The following is a 20,716-nucleotide window of genomic DNA, read 5'->3' as shown; positions in this document are numbered from 1 at the left end:
CAACACTTCATCAGCAAGACCCTTCATCAGCAAAAAGATTATGCCACGCTGAAGGCTCAGATTTTTAGCATTTTTCAGCAACAAAATATTTCTAAATTGAAGTATGTATATAGTTCTTTTAGACATAGTGCTACTGCACACTTCACAGACTATAGCATAATGTAAATGTAACTTTTGAATGCAGTGGGAAACAAAAATTCATGTGACTCCCTTTCTTGTAATATTTGCTTTGTTTCTGTGATCTGGAGTTGAATCTGCAATTGAATCTCCAAGGTATGCCTGTGTGTAGAGAATTCATTGGAAGGAGTAATCCTGTAGGCAGGGGTATTGTACTGGTAATCTAGATGATCTGAACTAAGGGTGGTGGCTGTACCACATTTTAAATTGAAAGAAAGGAATAATTGAAAATATATTAAGACATTAGTGATTGATTGAATGCGGAGGAGAATTTGGTAAAAGGATCTAGATGTTTTGCTTGGCCAACTGGATTGATGTTTGTGTACATAGTCCCCCATTAAGTATGATCTGTGCCAAATTCAGCAAGACTCAAGCCATGAGGTAACAGAAGATTTGTTTTGTACTCTGCAGCAGCATATTGGAAGTGCTTTACTTTTTATTGAATCACGTGAAGAGTTATGTCGAGAAATTTAAAGATAATTATAACTATATAATGATAGTTTATATAAATTTGAAAATCTTGATGAGAAAAAGAAGGAATTTTAAGAAAATAATGAGTTTTCAAGTAAATGCATTTGTTTGAGTATACTTATCAGTTCAGTTCAGTCTTTCGGTTGTGTCCAACTCTTTTTGACTCCGTGGACTGCAGAATGCCAGGCTTCCCTGTCTTATAGGATATGAGTATTATAGGATTTGAGTATAAGAGTATATTTATAGGATATGCAATTTTATTTACTTTTTTTTTCTCTTTTTTGGCCATGACATGAGTCATATGGGATCTTAGTTCCCAGACCAGGGTGTGAGCCCAGGCCCCTGGTAGTGAAAGCATGGAGTCCTAGCCACTAGACTGTCAGGGAATTCTCTAGGATATGCTATTTTTAGAGGCATATATTTAATTACTGCCTAAAATTTAATGAGCTCTTTATGATTTGTGATATTTAATTTTTTAAAGGTGCAACTTCATAATAAATAAATTAATATGTAAAGTGTAAAATCTTGTCCATGTCAGCTCTTCTGAGGAAATAAGTACTTCCCACGTCCGTTTATATCACTCTTTTTACACTCTCTATTCATTGTGGTTAGAGAACAATGGACTCTAAAGGACCTCTGTGGGCCATCTGGCCTCTTACTTTAGTCCAGGCAGAGTTACCATGTAAAATCTTCCAGACAAATAGATCTCCATCTATCCTATTTTTATAAACCTCCTAGATAGATTTCTTCCTTATCTTTTCTTTTTTTCTCATATCCTACAATGTCTTAGAGGGCTTTCTGGGTAGCTCAGATGGTAAAAAATTAACCTACAATGCAGGAGACCCCAGTTTGATCCCCTGGAGAAGGGAATGGCTACCCACTCCAGTATTTTTGCCTGGAGAATTCCATGGACAAAGGATCCTGGCAGGCTACTGTCCTTGGGGTTGCAAAGAGTTGGATACAACTGAGTAACTTTCATTTTCACATTCACAATGTCTTAAGCAGATGGGAATAACAATACCAGTGCTTCCAATTAGATCGTGTCAGCAAATTAGGTCATATTAATATGATAATTTTTTATATATACAGTGCAGTACTATATAATGTTGTTGACATATATCATCCATGTGCTGTACAAACATTTATGCTGCTCTGCCATTTGAGTTTAAATACTCGTACATCTTAGGGGGATAGAGGCTGTATAAGTTTTGTTTTTTTAATATTTATTTGGCTATACAGGATCTTTAGTTGTGGTATGCAGATACTTAATTGCAGCATGTGGGATCCAGTTCCCTGACCAGGGAGGTCTCTGTAGAAGTTTTAAACATGTTTGCTTTTACATTATTGAGATCTCTTTTTCAGATACTTCTTAACAAGAAATTTAATAATGATAATGGTAAGCATAAGGGATAATGATAAGTGCTAACTAAGAAAATGACCATAAAATAATTAATGTTGCTAGCACAAAGTCAATTGTTGAAGAATCTCAGGTAACTACAATTACTTTTCTTTCTCTATACCATTATTTTTATTCCTCTGTGATATTTGTTGAGAATATAATAGGTGAAAATGAGCAGATTCTTTGTTTTAATTGTAGTTGATTGAGAATGTTGTATTAGCTTCTACTGTACAGCACAGTGATGCAGTTATACATTTTTATGCATTCCTTTTTACATTTTCCATTATGGTTTACCACAGAATATTGAATATAGTTCCCTGTGCTATTCAGTGGGACCTTGTTGTTTATCCATTTCTCTGTGTAATAGTTTGCACCTGCTAATCCCAAACTCCCAATCCATCACTCCTGCATCCTCTCCCTCCTTCTCACCAACAAGTCCTGAACAGATTCTTTAGATTTAGGATCAGCCTAATATTGTCCTAGAAAAAAAACAGATGTAAGTTGTATGCATGGTTTAGCCAACTCTCAGTTATTTTTTGGTAGCTTGCAACCATATCTTTTTAGAGAAAACCATTTTAAGAGAAATGCCAGTTATTTTTCAAAGAAGATGAAATCAACCCATAACTTTAAATTTCCTGTCACTGTGGGGATGGCAGCATTTCTTAGTGCTTTAAAAACTTTGCAAAGGCAAATTACGTTCAACACAAAGCAGGTTTTCCGTCCGCTATGTTGCCTCCGCAGCTTAAACGGGGGAATCCTACTTGCGCCATGCAGTGAGGTTTAATGAGGTCACCGCAGTGTCCCTGCTGCGCGGGGACTGAGGTGATGTGAGGCTAGGGTGCCTCTTCCTGCGCCAGTTCTTCTTCTGAGGAAGGGTCTCTGGCTCTGAGGGCTTCACTAGTGGCTCAGTGGTAAAGAGCCTGCCTAAGCCAGGCGCTGTAGGTTTCCTGTATTAGTAAGGAGATGGTCAGTCACAATAAAGTACAAATAAAACAATGATATTTTCTTTTTAGAGGAGGAAGGTGGTATATTAGCTACGTGGCTATGTGGAATGGAGGAAGGCTTTAGTAAAGATGGGAAGATATCCACTCAAGAACTAAGAGTGGTTTAGCCCAGGTCTCTCGCATTGCAGGCAGATTCTTTACCAACTGAGCTATCAGGGAATGCCTTTTGAGGTGGCAGGAATGGTTAAGTTTGGAGTCACAGGTGGAGGAAGAAGAGAAGAAATATGTCTCTTATATGAAAGGAAAGGACGTGAACAATGAGTAGTAAAAAAAAAAAGTAAGGAAAAGTAACAGAATTCTCAAATGATGAATTCTGTTTTCTCTGGGCAGTGGGAAGTTTGAGAGTTCAGAGACATAGATTCTGATTTTGAAGAAAGTAGCAGGGTTAAAATTGTTTTTGCTGTTTACCAGAGAAATGTAGTAAAAACATGAGCTAACACTCTTACAGTTGTTTCCCATGTGCCAACTGTTCCAAGCATATTTTATTCACTAACTCATTTAATTTTTACCACTACTCTTTGTGTAATAAGTACTTTTTATCCCCTTTTATGGGGAAACTAAGATACAGCGTTTAAGTGACTTGCTCAGACTTGCAGATTGTAAATGAGGGAGGCAGGATTTGAACATGGACAGTTTGGCTACAAAGTACATATACTTACCTATCATTCCACTAAGGTAGCAGAATAAATGTAATATTTATTGTTGACCATGGGTTTAAGGTGACTTCTGTTTCCCTGTTACTGACTTTTTAGCATCTCTCTTCAGGTATGGAAAGAGAAGATATAGAATTTAAAATTTTGTACATTCCATGTGTTATCATTTTAAATGCCCAAATAAGATTTATTCATGCTTAGTCATAAAAAGTTGATTACCTTATTGACATGATCAGTGGATGGAGTTTAGAAAGAAATTGAGAATGTTTTTCAAAATTGATTCAGTTTTTAAAGAATTAGATTAGCTCTTTTGATCAATGACTTTTGCGATCAAACTCACATGAAACAAACTTTTTATGAAAAATATTTTTAAAGTCCATAGTAATGTTGCCTTTAGTTTCTAATTTGGTTAACACAGTGGAGTAGATTATTCATGGGAATATTCTCTCCTCATCCATCTTTGCCTGATAGAAAGAGAGATTAGATTGAACAATTGCTTTATAATAATATCTTGTTCCAAAAAGTATTATGGAAAGGTTTAGGATCCCAGGTTCTTTTGTAAAATTGTGTTGGTTAAGGTATTAAATTGGGGTTAATCTCTTCTTACATACAGTATTATAGCCCTTCTGCTTCTTGATGTGAAATAGGCTGCTTGCAGAACTTGGTCAGTGTCAAAAGATTAAATGTATTAGACATGTTAGATTTCTATTTACAGATGTGTTTATAAGCTTGCCTAGCAATAAGAAAATCACACTTCTTATAATTCATCCAAGTTATCTTTGGAAGTTTCCTGTGGGAAAATTTTGGCATAGGGTTCTGTAAAAATGTTCAGAACACTGACAAGAGTATGGAATGACCATTCTTCCCTAAAAAGTTGTCTTCTACCAGATTTGAAAATGTTTTTTTTTTCAGGTTGATGAAATGGCTTCTAAATTAACAACCATTGGCAGGGGGAAAGGGAGAGCAGAAGACAAATTCCTAGCCTTTCTTTGTGGTGGTGTACAGGGCAGGTGAAGTGAAGTGAAAGTCACTCAGGCATGTCTGATTCTTTGTGACCCCATGGACTCATGGAATTCTCCAGGCCAGAGTACTGGACTAGATAGCCATTCCCTTATCAAGGGATCTTCCCAACCCAGGGATTGAACCCAGGTCTCCCACATTGCAGGCAGATTCTTTACCATCTGAGCCACTAGGGATCTTAGAGGGGTAAATAAGCAATGTTCTCTTTTACTTACTACTTTCCTTTCCTCATTTAAAATCATTTTAAAGGATAAAAGACAAATTAACTATCATAAATTTACAAATCAGTAAGAAACATTATAGGGTGAAATAGATAAATGAATAAAAACAAGAGTCAGAGAGGCTATCAACTGATGAATGGACAAGTAAAATGTGGTATGTCCTCTCAGTGGAATGTTACTTGGCAATAAGAAAAGAAGTTAAACGCTGAAAAATGCTACAACATGGATTGAAAGCATTATGCTAATAAGTCAGTCACAAAGGACCACACATTGTGTGATTCCATTTGTATGAAATGTCAAAATAGTCCAGTCCATAGAGACAGAAAGTAAATTAGTGTTTGTCTAGAGCTAGGTTGATACAGGGGCCTGCAGTGGAGGTGGAGTGATTGCTAAGAGATGAAAGATTTTAGGGAAATGAAAATATTCTGAAATTGTGAAGGATACACAACTCTAAATGTTCTAAAAACTGTTGAATTGTATGCTTTAAATGGGTGAGTCTTATGGTGTGTGAATCGTATCTCAGTAAAGGGTTGTTTTTGTTTTTTTTAAAGCATCTGGGTTCTTCTTTCTACTCTGGCTGCCCTAGTTCACCACTTTTCTCAACAGCTTCCATAGTAGCCCCAGGGTAATTGCTGCAGTGTGCTGTGCTGTGTTTAGTCGCTCAGTCATGTCTGACTCTTTGCGACCCCATGGACTGTAGCCTGCCAGGCTCCTCTGTCCATGGGGATTCTCCAGACAAGAATACCGGAGTGGGTTGCCTTGCCCTCCTCCAGGGGAGCTTCCTAACCCAGGGATTGAACCCAGGTCTCCTGCATTGCATTCAGATTCTTTAACCATCTGAGCCACCAGGGAAGCCCAAGAATCCTGGAGTGGGTACCCTATCCCTTCTCCAGGGGAACTTCTGACCCAAGAATCTAACAGGGGTCTCCCGCATTGCAGGCGGATTCTTTACCAGCTGAGCTACCAGGGAAGCCCTGGTGTCAAGTCCAGGTCATAACATCCAAAGCAAGGAAATTTTCCGTAACGTCCATTTGTCAGTGAGCATTTTTTTTGTTTTTGATTTTGAAGCCTCCAGCAGACTTCCTATTTTCCCTATAAGTCAGAATCACTGGGGATGAAAGTACTAGACTTGCTTAGACCAATCACAGTTCACCTCTTCTTGATTAATAAAGCTTGAAGAGTTGTCCTTAAATCATGTGCCTGGTGGTGCACTGGTAAAGAATCTGCCTGACAGTGCAGGAGACACAAGAGACATGGGTTTGATCCCTGGTCAAGAAGACTCCTCTGGAGCAGGAAATGACAACCCACTCCAGTATTCTTGCCTGGAAAATTCCATGGACAGAGAAACCTGGCAGGCTACAGTCCATCGGGTTACAAAGAGTTGGACATGACTGAACACACACACACCAGATATCTAAACAGATCTGCCATTTAATCTGGGGTTGAAGACTTCAAAACTTAAGGAGGAGCTTCTTTTAGCTCATGCTCCCTTAGCTACAAGTTATAGGTGCTAAAGAAAAAGTTATTCTGATACTTGTTAAAACAGTAAGGAAGACTTTATTCAAGAAGTTGACTTTATCTCAGTAGAGTTTGCAATAGGAGTCAACTCTATTGCAACTGAGGAAAGAGATCACTCAGCTCTGAACACAGCAGAGAGATCTGGGGATTTATAGCCAACAAGCAGGGTAAAGGGGTCGGTGGTCAGAAAATTACTAAGAGGAGACATCAAGGGTAGGGAGATTTTACTAAACTGGTTGCTCCTGCTAGCAGCACATGCTTGTCTCAAAGATTAAACTATGCATGTCTAAGTGCACAGGCTGGTACAGTGAAACTATGGATTGCTCATTAAATCAGTTATGCTTCCTTTGGTCACTCACTCTTCTACTTGGTTAAATAACTGGTAATTCTAGACTTTCTTGCAGCAGGGATGTGTGCATTTATCAGATCAAAACCAAGGTCAAAACAGAATTCTTGCAAAAAGAAGGCCAAGAAATTAGCTGTAAATAGTGAGGATTAGGAACTTGATCAGATATCAAGAGTTAATCAGGTATCAAGAGTGGGGACATTCTTGATAAATTGACTTAGCAGGATTCTTGCTAAAATTGGACCTGGAAAGGGCAAGAGAGACTTGGAAGGCCGAAATTGAGGCCTAGTTAAGAAAAGGGCTAAGAGGAATGTAACTGAAGTTTGGTCAAGGAGAAAGTCTTTGTCATAGCTCAAGTTTGGTGTTTTTTTGCTCTTTTCCCCTCTTATTATTTGTTTAAAGACTGACAACTTAAAGTAACTTTCCTCAGGTCTTTAATGCAATGTAGGTTTTTCTTTGCTTTTACTTCAAAAAGTATGATGTGTACCTGTTCACTGAAAAAAAAATTTAAGAAATAAATCGTACAACATATTCTCATTATTTCTGCATTTCCTTAAATGAGACAGAGTGTGTAGTCTTCATTAATTATTTAAATTAGAACTTTGGCTCACAGACACATTAGTAACAGACCAATTTTAGTAAAATGAAATTGTGAGCACTACAGTTTCTGTAAAACCTGAACCGGTGTGACCAGAACACTGATTGTTAACAGGACCTGCTGTTCCTATATAATATGCACTTAAGATACTTCAAAAGCAAACTTCTATTCAGATAACTTAAAATGTGACATTGCAGTGGCTTTTAATCAGACTAGAATCAGAACAGGGAAAATGCATGTATAGTTCATTTTAAAATGCAAACCTGTGCAGTCCCCAACCTAAGAACCTAAGACAATCCCAAAGTCCCTTTGCTGTGTAGATTTTTTGGTTCTGCAAACACATTTTCTCCTCAGAAGCAACATCACAATGATAGCCAACAGGTTAGTCCCAAGAGACTGTTTAGCCCATTGAACTTTATATAATTGAACTTATAATATTAACTATAAGCTTTTCTGAACCTGTGATTGGGAGGAAGAGATGGAAAGGGGCTTGAGCTTTGGCACCAGCAGTTTGTGGTTGTACTGAGGAGGGGGTGATGGGAGTGGAGGAGACTCTGGTAGAAACAGCTTGCTTGTGAAGAAGTGGGGAATGCATCTGAGACTAGGGGTGCAGTGATTATTTAGTCTGTAAGTCTGCAGTGCTTGGTAAATGAATGTACCTTAAAAATACTCCAACTTGACATGTACTTTTTGAAAGGCTTATCACAGTAAATATAGCTCTTTAGGCAAACATGCGGTTTATTAAAGTGGTTCGGTTACCATGGCAACATATCTGGAATTTATAGCTCCTTATTTTGAGAGGGCTTCATTTCCACTTTCTGAGGCACTGAAATCCAAGGCTAAAGTTCTTAACAGCCGCCAGTCTCATTGTGTGAATTTTTAGTCTTTAGAAAACTTAGACGAACAAAATGTAGCTTGGAGAGAATCAGTCTTGTGACTTGATAGTCATATGCGTGAATTTTAAATTGGTAGTTTTCAGTTTTAAAATGTTCCAAAGTATTTCCTATTTTAAAATGTTTAAATTATTATCAAAGCTACGTATGATCATAATTTAATGAGGAGAAATAGAAATTTTGAAAAAAAAATAACAGTCCCCTAAATTTATTCTCTGGAGGCAACCATGGTCTTTTCTTGTAGCTGATTTTGAGGGATTTACTTAGATCCCTCAGCAATGGGTTTATCTTGCTTCTTGGTTTGTATTACTGCTTGCTTTGTAATTTTAGGTGTCATCAATTGGTTTCTCTATATGGAAGATAAAATTCTATCTAAAATAAAAATTTTAGCTCTTTCAGTCTTCAGCCCCACCCGCACGCCCAGACCTTTCCCCTGTTCCCATTCTTCAAACAGTGATAGATAGGGAGATAGACAAATTGATAGATTAATGGATCAATAGATAGAAATGGATGAAGAGATAGAAAGTTACAGTTTTACTAATTTTATGTAAATTTATACTAATTTTAGCTTGATCAATATTCAACCTGTACATTATTAGAACCATGTTTATAATATTTACAGATGAACAACACAGTATACTATGATATGTTTTTTTCTTTTATGACTCATTTCTCACTAACTCATCCTCAAACTTTACCTCAGTTGTCCAGTCTCTTCTCAATATCTTTAAATGTTAGCATGGCGTCAATTTTATCCACTTAACAAAATTTCTCCTGTAGCATTTGATCAGCTGCAGTCTGGACAGTTTTTCTTTAGGTTTGCTGTGAAACTCTCATCGGGGATTTTTATTTATTTCTCCCTTGTGCTGAATTACTTCTTTTTCAAATATATATAATTTTCTTTGTTTTTTTATTCCCTTGTTTTGCTGTACATTTTCCAGTAGCCTCCCAAGAAAGGGTACATTGGCAGTAAATTGTTTGAAACTCTGCATATCTGAAAATGCCTTTGTTGTAGTTTTATATCTGATTTTTAATTTGGCTGAATAGGAATTGTTAGTTAGAAATCATTTTCTCTCATTCAGTATCAATGTTGGGATAGGCGATGCCATTCAGATTTTTTATTCTGTTTTGCTTCTGTGAAATCTGTTCCCTCTCTAGAAACTTGTAGAGTTCTTTCTTTGTTCCCATTGTCCTAACATTTCATGATTATGAACCTTGCCCTGGGTCCATTTTCATCCATTATGAAGGCTCTTCATTGGGCATTTTCCAGTTTGCATTTTGGAAACTTCCAGTTTTAAGTTCTGTAAAATATTCTTTTTTTTTTTAAATTATCATTTCCATTTTTTTCTGTGTTGTTTTCTAGAACTTTTATTATTCACATATTGTTTTCATCATCTGGTTCTCTAATTATATTTTATATTTTCTCTATTATTATTTTATATTTCCATCTACTTCCTGGAAGATTTCCTCAGCTTAGTAACCAGTAGATTTTTCACTTCTGCTGTTATAGTTTTAATTTCCAAGAGAATTCTGCCCCACTCCCCCTACTCTTTTTTTTTTTTTTTTGTAGTATCCTGTTGTTCTAGTTTGGTTTTTTTCTCTCTCTGCATTGTTGATCTATTCATGTTGCTTTCCACAAATGTCTGGTGGGTTTTTTTGTTTGTTTGCTTGCTTTTATTTACAAGACTTTAAACGCTAACTAGGAACTCTTCATGGATGTGTAGAGTTTCCATGTTTACTGAAGGATAATAATTGAGTGATCTGATTGGGATGTCTTGTTGAGGAGCCCCAATATCAGTATCTTTAGTCTTTTTTTACTGGTCTGGTTTTCCTGAAAATAATCATTTTACGTGATTCTTCTCCCTTGCCTAAGTCTCTGTTTGGGGACCCTAGGGAATAAAAAAAAGTGGAGAGAGAGGGTCAGAGCTCACCATTTGTTATGTAGCTTACATCTAATCCCCTTGATTTTTGCAGGATGACCTACCATCATTGTAGGATTCCTCTATCTGGATAACCTCTGTTTTGCCCTCTCCAGAAAACAAATCTGTAGTTTTCTTCCAGGATGAATTGGGAGGTCACCACTTAAGTGGAATGGGTAGAGAAAGGCTATGGATCAGCACAGCACATATTCAGCTACTTAAACATTTTTTCAAACAGTCCTCCTATTTTAGCCACATCCCTATCCTCACTTCCAGAGGTGACATTTCCTGATCCTTTTGTGATCACGCCTTTTTAAACCAGGTACTTCTCAACACTCCATACTGGCAGTTTAAGAACTGTCAGATTGGCTAATCAGTTACCAGGCGTCTGTCTGCTTTTTCACTTGCAAAGTTTTGTTGCTATTGATCCCTCTCCAACCTCTTTTTCTCTATACATTTTTCTATCATTTAAATATAGCACTGAGGAGTGGAGGTTAAATATATTCAGCCTGCTATCTTTTCCCAAAATGTCTAATTTTTTTTAACAGTTAAGGGATACTGTATTCGTGTTTTAAATTTAATTCTTGCTATCCATTTTAAATTTAACTCCTATTTAATTCATCTCATATTGATTTCTTATGCTTAACAGGTAATAACCTGGCCTCTAGCTAGCTAAGAAAAGCCTATTCAGTATGAGCTTTCATGATTTTTCTCCCTTCTGCTTCACGATTTCTTTGTCTCCCTGTTCTCTCTCACCTCCCGACTGAGCTCTTAATCCCATCACTCCAGCCTCTCCTGCAGCCTGCTCCATCCTGGAGGCAAGCACAATCCCCTGATTTCTCATTTTTCTCCGTCTTTCTACACCTTTAACAGCCTTTTTGTAAATCTACCTTAGTTTCTTAGTTAAAAAGAAATGAAAAAACCACTTTCCTTAACCCTTAAACTTCAGCTCAGTTTTCTTATTCTTTTTCAGTTTCTCTCCCACACACACAAAATGCCATTTGTTTGACTTTTTATCTTCAATTTTCTCCTTCACTCTATTCCACTTACTCCTCTATATGAGCTTTTTTTTTTTGAAAATTACTTTCTGAACAAAACCACCAACTGCTTCCTCACCACGGCTTACTTGACTACCCACTTTGCTTTGAGACTCCTTCCCTATCTTGTTTTTTTTTTCCATCTAAATTCTTATCCTGTTCTTATTTTACTTCTCAGTTTTCTCCCCTCTCATGTCCCTCTTCTTTCGCGTGTTGCTTTAGGTGTGGGCTTCTACTATAGGCTGCCTTGAGGACAAAACAGTTAAAGTTCATGGAAGTTTACTGATTTTCAGGCTTTTCTTGCTTTGTTAAAGTGGCATGATTTCTTATAAACATTTTTATGACATTAATGAGGTTTAACTTTTTATATTTAGGCAGGTGCTGTAAAGGATTATATTAAGATGATGCTTCAGAATGATTCACTTAAATTTCTGGTTTTTGCTCACCATTTAAGCATGCTCCAAGCTTGCACAGAAGCAGTTATAGAAAACAAGGTAGGTTACCATTTATTTATAAAACACTACTTAGGATGCAGTTTTTATATCCTAAACATCAATTGTAGTTTTTATAATTGGGGTGGGGTTTTTTTTTTGCCTTCTTCAGATTATGGGATGTATATCTATAAATTACTATTACATATTTTATTGCAAATTATACAAATGTATATATTTTTAAAATTATACTAATATTGGGATCAACAGGGGGCACAGTGGTAAAGAATCCTCCTGCCAATGCGAGAGACGCAAGAGACACAGGTTTGATCCTTGTGTTGGAGAGATCCCAGTAGGAAATGGCAACCTACTCCAGTATTCTTGCCTAGAAAGTTCCGTGGACAGAGGAGCCTGGTGGGCTACAGTCCATGAGGTCACAGAGTTGGTCACGACTGAGCACGCACACATATGCTAATATTATATTTCCATTGTGTTGATAATATACTACTAATATTTCCCTTTTATACCAGTCATAATACTCCACTGATCAAATTGGATGGATGGATTAAACTATGCTGCCTTGATAGGCTATCATGCGAATTTTGTTTCTGTTATTGGATATACCATTTGAGATTGGTATAGGCAGTTAAAATTGTTCACCCACATGGTGGCCTAGACCGTGGGTGATTTTGAGGGGAAAGGAAGAATAAATTTAGACAGTTTTGTTACCCAGCTGCAGTCATACTTTTTAAACATCTAGGCAGCCTACTTTATAGAATATTTTATTAAGATTTAGTGTGGGCAAGTCGGAAACATACGCCCAGGTAAACACCATGAAACCTGCTGACTTCACAGCCTTTGGGTCCACCTTGTTCCCCAGCAGCACTATCAGAACAGCATCTGCCGTTTTTCTTTCCAAGTTTAAACGTGTCGCCCCTCTGTCAGTGCCAAGGCCTTCTTGAGATGCTCCGGGTCAGCCAGAGGAAGTTCCTGACAAATTATAAGAGCTTAATATCCATGTAATATCAGAACCTCTTGCTGGTGCAGGTAGCTTTTTTTTAAAGGGAGGAATAAAGCCATGTTTTTTAAAACTTTGTGTACTTTTTTCAAGTATTTGCTAATTAGTCATTAACATTACCAAAGAAATAATTCTAGTCTTTCCTTCATAGATGGATTTATGATAATATAACATAGTAAAGTGCTATATATTAAAGGGATGCTTTCTCATTACCATATAGTATCTGTGATAGATCCTTTGAGGAAGAATTAATTAGCCTTAGAAATAATTTTTAAATGATTGAACAATATTTGATTGTTAATTCTGATTCCGTTACACCTTAAAACTATTGGAATCTATCCCAAGTGTGTCTCTTCTTCCCACTCCCACTTTACTGGTGTGTTTAGAATTGCGTTTAATGCCACCGAGAGTTAAAAATGTAGGTAGTCATGGTGTTGCAGGTTAATTTCTCCCAAACTCTCCTTTGCCTGACAGTATGTTTTCTTTAGAAAGACCCTCAGAAGATTTTATAGTCTCTGTTGATGGATCACTGGTCAATTTATATCTGTTTATGAAGACATAGAAAGTTGATAAGGGACATTCTATTAAATCATTAATTTGATGGTTCCCTTATAAAACTGTGTCTCAAGTATTTAAGGCAATATTTTCCATAAAAGTGCATATAAAAATAAGACAGTTTGAAATTCAGGGCTTATGCGTGTTTTTACAAATTTGAGTAATAAGTTTTTAAAAACAATTCTGACGTACACTGACTGCTCATATTTTCTAAACTCATATTGTTCTTAAAATACGGCACGGTTCAATTTAGTACTTAGTATTTCCTTCTTTTTTAAAAATGTGTTTGGATTTCTTGGTTCCTACCTCAGTGGAGATGACCGAATCATATATTTCTTTTAAATTTAATAATGGGAAAAATATTGATGACTCAAATACTACTTTGAAAAAGATGTTTTCCCTGTTAATGTTGCAACATTTCAGGACTACTCTCCCTAAATCCCAAATACGTGGGCTGAATCCACTTTTTCTCACATGTCTGACTTTATTTTCACTTTGGAATTAGTGGTCCTGTAACTTTAAAATTAGTCTGATCCATCTTTTAAAAGTTTGCATATCATTTTACCTAGAATATTACTGAAGACAATAATCCAGGTATGATTATGGAACTCCTGTTATATCTGTGACATCACACTTGGTATTGATGGTATGAAGATGAATTAGACATAGATACCACTCTCAAGTATCTTAAAATATTTAAAAATAGGAAATTTTTATAAGCAGGTATTAAGAAATCTGGTTAAGAGTCTTTTACTAACCTATCATTCTCACCAGTTTCTGTTTTATTGTGTGAACATAAAAATAAGCTGTAACATGTATATGATAAGATGGGTACATAGGAGCTTGTCCTAATTTTGCCATTTCCCTTGTTGTTGTTGGTAGACTCGTTACATCAGGATAGATGGAAGTGTTCCATCTTCAGAAAGAATACATCTGGTTAATCAGTTTCAAAAGGATCCTGAGACTCGTGTAGCTATCCTCAGCATTCAGGCTGCTGGTCAGGTAAGAAGTTTCACATCTGAATTTGATAATGAAATGTTGAGATAATAAAAAGGCCATTAACCTTAACTATAACTTCCCATCTGGTGTGATAAATACTCATTCCACCTTGGAGAGTGCTAGAAAGTGTAACAGAAGGAGACCTCAACACCTCTGATTATAAACTTCCTAAATTTTCAAGTAAAGAATTTCCTGCAAGAATAAAGTTAATTTCATTATAACGCTTTCCCATCATCTTTTGTATAGCATTTTGTCTTCCCTTTCTTACAGCACTTAGCTGTCTTGGTTGTTTTCATCAGAGTCTGTGAGGCAAGGTGGCCTGAGGAAAAAAGAACTCTCCTGTCTTTCTGAAATTTTTGTGGAATGCCCTTGGTTTGTTCCTTAGAGTTAGGTTTGGCTACAAGTAAATGAAAATCCAAATTAACAATGATTTAAGTATACAAAATTTTACTCTTGGATACAGACAGTCCAAGGCTGGTTACCACTCCTAGCAGGTATCTCTTATCTAAGAGTTCTGCTAGAGTTCATATCTATGATCCAGGAAGCTGAATGGAGAAAGGCATGCTACATCTCACTGGCCTGCAGTTATTCCCAGGACCACAACTGTCTTCAAATGAAACTGGAAACAGTAGCGTTTATTGGTCAATCAAGTATTATGTTACAAAGGAGTAAGAAAAAAATAGATATTGGTCTGTACTACCCACTGTAAAAGGGGATACTTATGAACATTTTTCCTACTAGCATTCTAGGATATTTTGATGTAAATATCTAAGCCAGGATATTTAACAGAGGGAAAAGTAATTGAGCGTATTGTTGTTAAATATCCAACTTGGTATATGGCAAATCTGGCAATTTCTGTGGATTCTGGAATCTGGACCAGGGCCAGAGTTCTCCTTTTAGTGAGTTAATTGATATATATAAAATTGTCTATGTAGAGAGAATCCATGAAGATGAAGAAGTTCTAGAACTCACTAGGAGTTCTAATCAAACTTTCATGTTGGATTAAATTTCTAGTAGTCTGAGTTTTATATCTGTTAGAATATTTCAGCCATAGAAAATATTATCAAAAAGAGCTGAAATGGAGTACCAATAGCTTGGGAGAAGATAAGTAGGAAGAATCTGAGCAGGAGAGTCTGGGAGTGACCTGATAAAAGACTTTCTGAAATTAAGATTGTACAAGGCACTCACATTCTATTCAAGGCTGTATTCCTGAAGGCCTTGTATAATTCAAAACTTAATACCCTTGAATACTATTAATAAAATCTTCATCAGAATGAAGGAAAGTAGAAAGGGCTTTGTCCTGGAGGTTTCTGAATCTTCCATTGTAGTTTAGTATTAATAGCATCTTTGAGTGATTTGATCTTGGCAACGTATTTCCCCTTTTTTCTTGTATGGTCACACGATACTTTTTACACTTTTATGATACTTTTTACTTTAAATGCTACTTAATTTTTTTGCATTATCTCTGATATTCTGCAGCATTTCAAATCCTAAATAGCAGCACAGTTTAACATGGTGTTTATTTGACTCTGTCCATGCTTTTATTACTTCTAAGTTCTGTTCCAAAGTGGTTGATCTTCAGCTTGAGAATGAGTGCCACTGTTTAATGAATGCTAATATGATGTTGTTATGTGATATTAAAATACTTTAAGTTAACATAACATCAAAGCAGCACAGCAGTCATGAAAGTCACTCGCAGAAGTTCCAGGGCATGTGAGCAACAGCCATGGATTAGATGACACTCCCACAGTACGGGAGGTGTTTCTATTGACCACGTAATACCACCCACAACTGTGTGGCAATAACATAAGCATGATCCACATTTCGCTTGACCTGCCCACTTTAAAGTCATGCACTTTTTAACACAGTTTGAAGAGACTTGCATAATTTCATATATTAGTTATAAAACAAGACCTAGTTAATACTTTTAATGTCATACTTTTTCAAACTGATATAAAATACAGTTGCACAAAAATGCAACTGTATTGTATACATCAAGATACAAATCAGTAAACATCAGAGTCTTTGGGATGCAACATGAGAAATTCCATAGATAGAAAAGGCTTTGACTGTAGACATGATTTTCTTGCTTTATAAAACAGAATGAATTAAATGAATAGAAGATGTCATTGCTCTCTGCCTAGTTGCTATGGATACCATGTGTTAGAATTATATTCTCATTTGTAATGTATTTTATTAGATTTTCCAATGGTAATGTGAACCCAGTATACATCAGAGGATAAAGCAATTTTGTTTATATATACATTCTTCAGACTGACTTTAGAAATACTAAAATACCTTTTAAACATGTTCTTTGTAGTTCACCTGACTAATTTGCAGTAAGCGGTCTTCATTTACCTGAATTAAATTTTCTTAATTTGACTTAAAATGAAAGACTGATTTGTTTTTAAGTCCTTCTGTGTTCTCTTGTCCGGTGAACATACTCAGAAAGACTTTATTATACATGGTTCTGGGTTAAATTCTCAGTTCATTTGCATCTCAGTTTCTTCACTTTGGGCTTCCCTGGCGGCTCAGACAGTAAAGAATCTGACTGCACTGCAGGAGACCAGGTTTGATCCTTGTGTCAGGAAGATCCTCTGGAGAAGGGAATGGCTACTCACTCTAGTATTCTTGCCTGGGGAACTCTATGGACAGAGGAACCTGGCAGGCTACAGCCCAGGGAGTCTCAAAGAGTCAGACACAACGGAGCGTCTAACACTTTCACTTTTCACTTTTTTTCTTCCCTTTATTTTTCTTAGGGTTTGACATTTACTGCTGCAACTCACGTTGTGTTTGCGGAGTTGTACTGGGACCCTGGACACATAAAACAAGCGGAAGACCGTGCTCACCGGATTGGACAGTGCAGTTCTGTGAACATTCACTACCTTATTGCAAATGGGACTCTAGACACCCTTATGTGGGGAATGTTGAATCGTAAGGTAAAGCTTGAATTTAAACCAGGTTACCAGCGTACTCGTGATTATCCATAGCTTGTGTGAGTTAAGAGGCTGAGTTTTGGTGTTTTCAGGCGAAGCATATATATGTACACTAAGATGTTGATGTTGATAGAGACCAAGTCCAGTAAAGGCTTCAGTTGGTAATACTTTACCTGCTGTCCTTGGTAATAAGAGAGGGACTTGAATTTACATGTGTTCCTATTGTCTTCCAAGTCCTTCTCTACCATTTTAGAGGCCAGCGGAGGATGAGCTAGTAAGGAAACAAAACATTTTCTAATCCCAAGTCCTTTTTGTAAGCTGAGAACATACACATTCTCAAAAGGATTCTTGAACCTTGAGTGATTCTTGATCGCTAAAGCCCGTGATATGTTGAAAAAATAAGATATTCTTTATTGGATTGCTTGTGACTTAAATGCAAAACCAGGTTACTGCTTAGTAAATGTCAGCTGGGAGGCGACCTGCGGTAAAATCTGTGCGCTTTTCCATCTCACAGGCTCAGGTTACAGGGAGCACGCTGAACGGGAGGAAGGAAAAGCTTCAGGCCGAGGAGGGTGATAAGGAAAAATGGGATTTCCTGCAGTTTGCTGAAGCTTGGACTCCAAATGAAAGGTCTGAAGAGCTCAGGGATGAAATGTTGTTCACTCATGTAAGATTATATTCTTTTCTGTTTTTTTTAATACCATGAAACTATGACTTTATCATATATTGTTTTAAGTAGCAATTTTTAATTGCTCATGCTACTGAAAGGAGTCTCCATGTAAAGGTGGAAAAGTTCTGAGAACTAAAGGATGACTTTGATATAAGGAGGCTGCAAGAGTGGTTTGTATTTTTCAACAGTAATATATCAGTGCTCACTGTTCAACTCCTTAGAAAAACAAGCCAAGTAGAATTCTTGCCTTCAGGAGAAACTATGGGAGACTATCTCTGAGACCCTGAGGGTAGGGAAAGATATATTAAATTTGCCACAAAAAGTGACATACACAAGTCTCATACTCAGTAAAGATATTTTGCATTACAGTGTTCAAAGTATATAACTTTATACAATTCAGTTAGTAAAACAAACAAGCTAGCAGAAAAAATAGGCAAACAATGTGAGCATCAGAGGAGACTGGCCTGAACAGACAAAACATGAAGAGAAACTAGCTTCTCCAAAATAAGACAAATTTATAAAGGTACCCTTTTCTCTTTACAATTAGTACGTAATCTATGGTGTGATACTTTGAGATCATGTGACCATTACTGTTCCCAAAACCTTTGATGCTGCGGTTTTAGCATTCATTGATCTTTGCCTGAAGCAGTTTTGAAATCGTGATTTTTTGAATTCCATCATTGCTTCTTCATTAGCTGGCATTTTTCTGTAGAGAAAAGCTCATTTCCTCCTTTTTAAAAAATATCAGTATGAACTTGGGATTCTGTTATTATTTAGTGTGTTATAATCTTGGCCTTTTTTTTTAAGATCTGGCTGGAGGAAGCACCTTTATTTTATTGGATTTTTGTTGTTGTTTGGGGTTTTTATTGAAGAATAGTTGGTTTACAGTATTTGAGTTCGTCTCAGATGTACTGCAAAGTGATTCAGTTATGTGGTTTTTTCATATTATTTTCCATTATAGGTTATTATAAGATATTGAATATAGTTCCCTGTGCTATACAGTAGGACCTTTTGTTTATCTATTTTATGTATAGTAGTTTATATCTGTGAAAATTAGGCCATACTCCTAGTTTATTCCTCTCCACCCCCTTTCCCGTTTGGTAACCACAAGCATGTTATGGAACTGCTATGGGCCTTAGATCCACATACACAGATTAGTGTATTACTTACTTCATAGGTTGTCGGCATTAAGTGACAGATATCGTATGAGAGCGAGCTTAGCCCAGTTCTGACACTTGGTAAATACTCAGCTAATGGGCAAAACAAAAGCAAACAAAGAGACAAACAAGCCCAACAACTTTCTTTTTCCAAATCAACTATATTTTGTCAAGTGTTCCCAACATGTATCACACAGACCTTGTCAAGAGGCAATGTAAAGAATTAGTAGGGCCGAATACTAACAGCAAGGACTCTGGTGCTGGTCTGCCTGATTCAAATCCTTTCTCTACCACTAATTGGGGATCTTGGGAAGTCACTTAACTTCTGTGTGCCTTAGTTTCCATTTATTATATAAGTGGAAACCTTATATACACACACCACCTATAAGTGATATCATTTGATATTTGTCTTTCTCTGTCAGAGTTACTTCACTTAGTATGATCATCTCTAGGTTCATTCATGTTGCTGCCAATGACATTATTTCATTCTTTTTTTTCATTAAAAAAATTTTTTTTACAGTACATTAAATTTACTCATAAAAACATTCTAAAAATGTATAATTTTTGCATTTTAACAAAGTATAATAAAACATAAAAGCCCCCAAAACAGAACACTTGACATTTACAATTCAAAATCAAATTAGCAGGATATTAAATATTTACAAAACAATATCTTTTAAAAATATTTGTAAAGTTGCATGCAATTTTATAGAACTGACATAAAAGAATGGCTCAAAAATGGGAGAATTTTCCTTCATTCTTAAAAAGAGAATATGTCCCATAGAAGCTGTGAACATTCTTGAGTACACAAGGTATCCTATTGTGTGTATGTGTTTGTGTATGACGCATCTTAAACCAATCATCTGTTGATGGGCATTTGTGTTGCTTCCATGTCTTGGCTATTATAAATAGTGCAGCAGATACACTGGAGTATGTGTAGCTTTTCTAGTTAGAGTTTTCTTCTTTCCTGGATAGATGCCTAGGAGTGGGATTGTAGGGTTTATTATTTGTAGACTTTTTTAATGATGGCAGTTCTGACTGGTATGAGGTAATACCTCATTCCTACAACCATAATAGTTTCATTGCAAGGAATACATTCTTCTGCATATATATAAGGGTACATGTACAAAGATGTGTACTCAGTGATCCTTTCTGGATTGCAAAAAATTGGAAACAACCAAAATGTCCATCAGTATGACAATGGCTACATCAATTGTCACAGGATACTACATAGAAGTTAACATGAATGACTTAGGTTTATATGTATGAACATGACCATATTTTGAAAATATGATGTTATTTTTTGAATGCACAGCACACACAAACACACAAACAATATTATGTATTTGTGAATACATATATATAAAATAAGATATGTAAATATAGATTGGAAGAATACATATTAAATTTATTGCCTCTGAAAGAAGAGAAGAATGAGTCTAAGGAAGACTAAAAGTGTGGCAGCAGCTTTATCAGAAGTATTTTATTTTTAAAAAGTATCAGAAGTAAATATTACAATGTTAGTATCTGTAAATTTTGAATGATGGGTTTATGGATATTTGTTATATTGTCTGTACACTAACAAATGCTATTTGGAGGCCATGTGGAAACTGAATAAGAGATAATATATTAGAGGAGCATATCGTCATTCAAACTGTCTTTTTCCTAGCTCTTCTGGTTCAAAATGGTGTGAG

General features: G+C 36.3%; 1 protein-coding gene across 6 annotated transcripts in view; it reads left to right on the top strand.

Moving 5' to 3' along the window:
• The window catches only part of ZRANB3 (zinc finger RANBP2-type containing 3), a 279,170-nt gene that overhangs the window by 203,028 nt on the left and 55,426 nt on the right, over positions 1–20,716 (top strand). For all 6 annotated transcript variants that reach the window (XM_043487604.1, XM_043487603.1, XM_043487606.1 and 3 more), the window contains 4 exons: positions 11,631–11,750; positions 14,143–14,262; positions 17,019–17,198; positions 17,710–17,862. In XM_043487604.1, coding sequence (XP_043343539.1) covers positions 11,631–11,750; positions 14,143–14,262; positions 17,019–17,198; positions 17,710–17,862 — 573 coding nt within the window. The remainder of the gene's footprint in view (positions 1–11,630; positions 11,751–14,142; positions 14,263–17,018; positions 17,199–17,709; positions 17,863–20,716) is intronic.

Source organism: Cervus canadensis, chromosome 15 (genome assembly GCF_019320065.1).
Source record: "Cervus canadensis isolate Bull #8, Minnesota chromosome 15, ASM1932006v1, whole genome shotgun sequence".
Taxonomy (NCBI): Eukaryota; Metazoa; Chordata; class Mammalia; order Artiodactyla; family Cervidae; genus Cervus; species Cervus canadensis.
The sequence above is the reverse complement of the archived record's forward strand: the minus strand, read 5'-3'. Positions and strand labels throughout refer to the sequence as shown.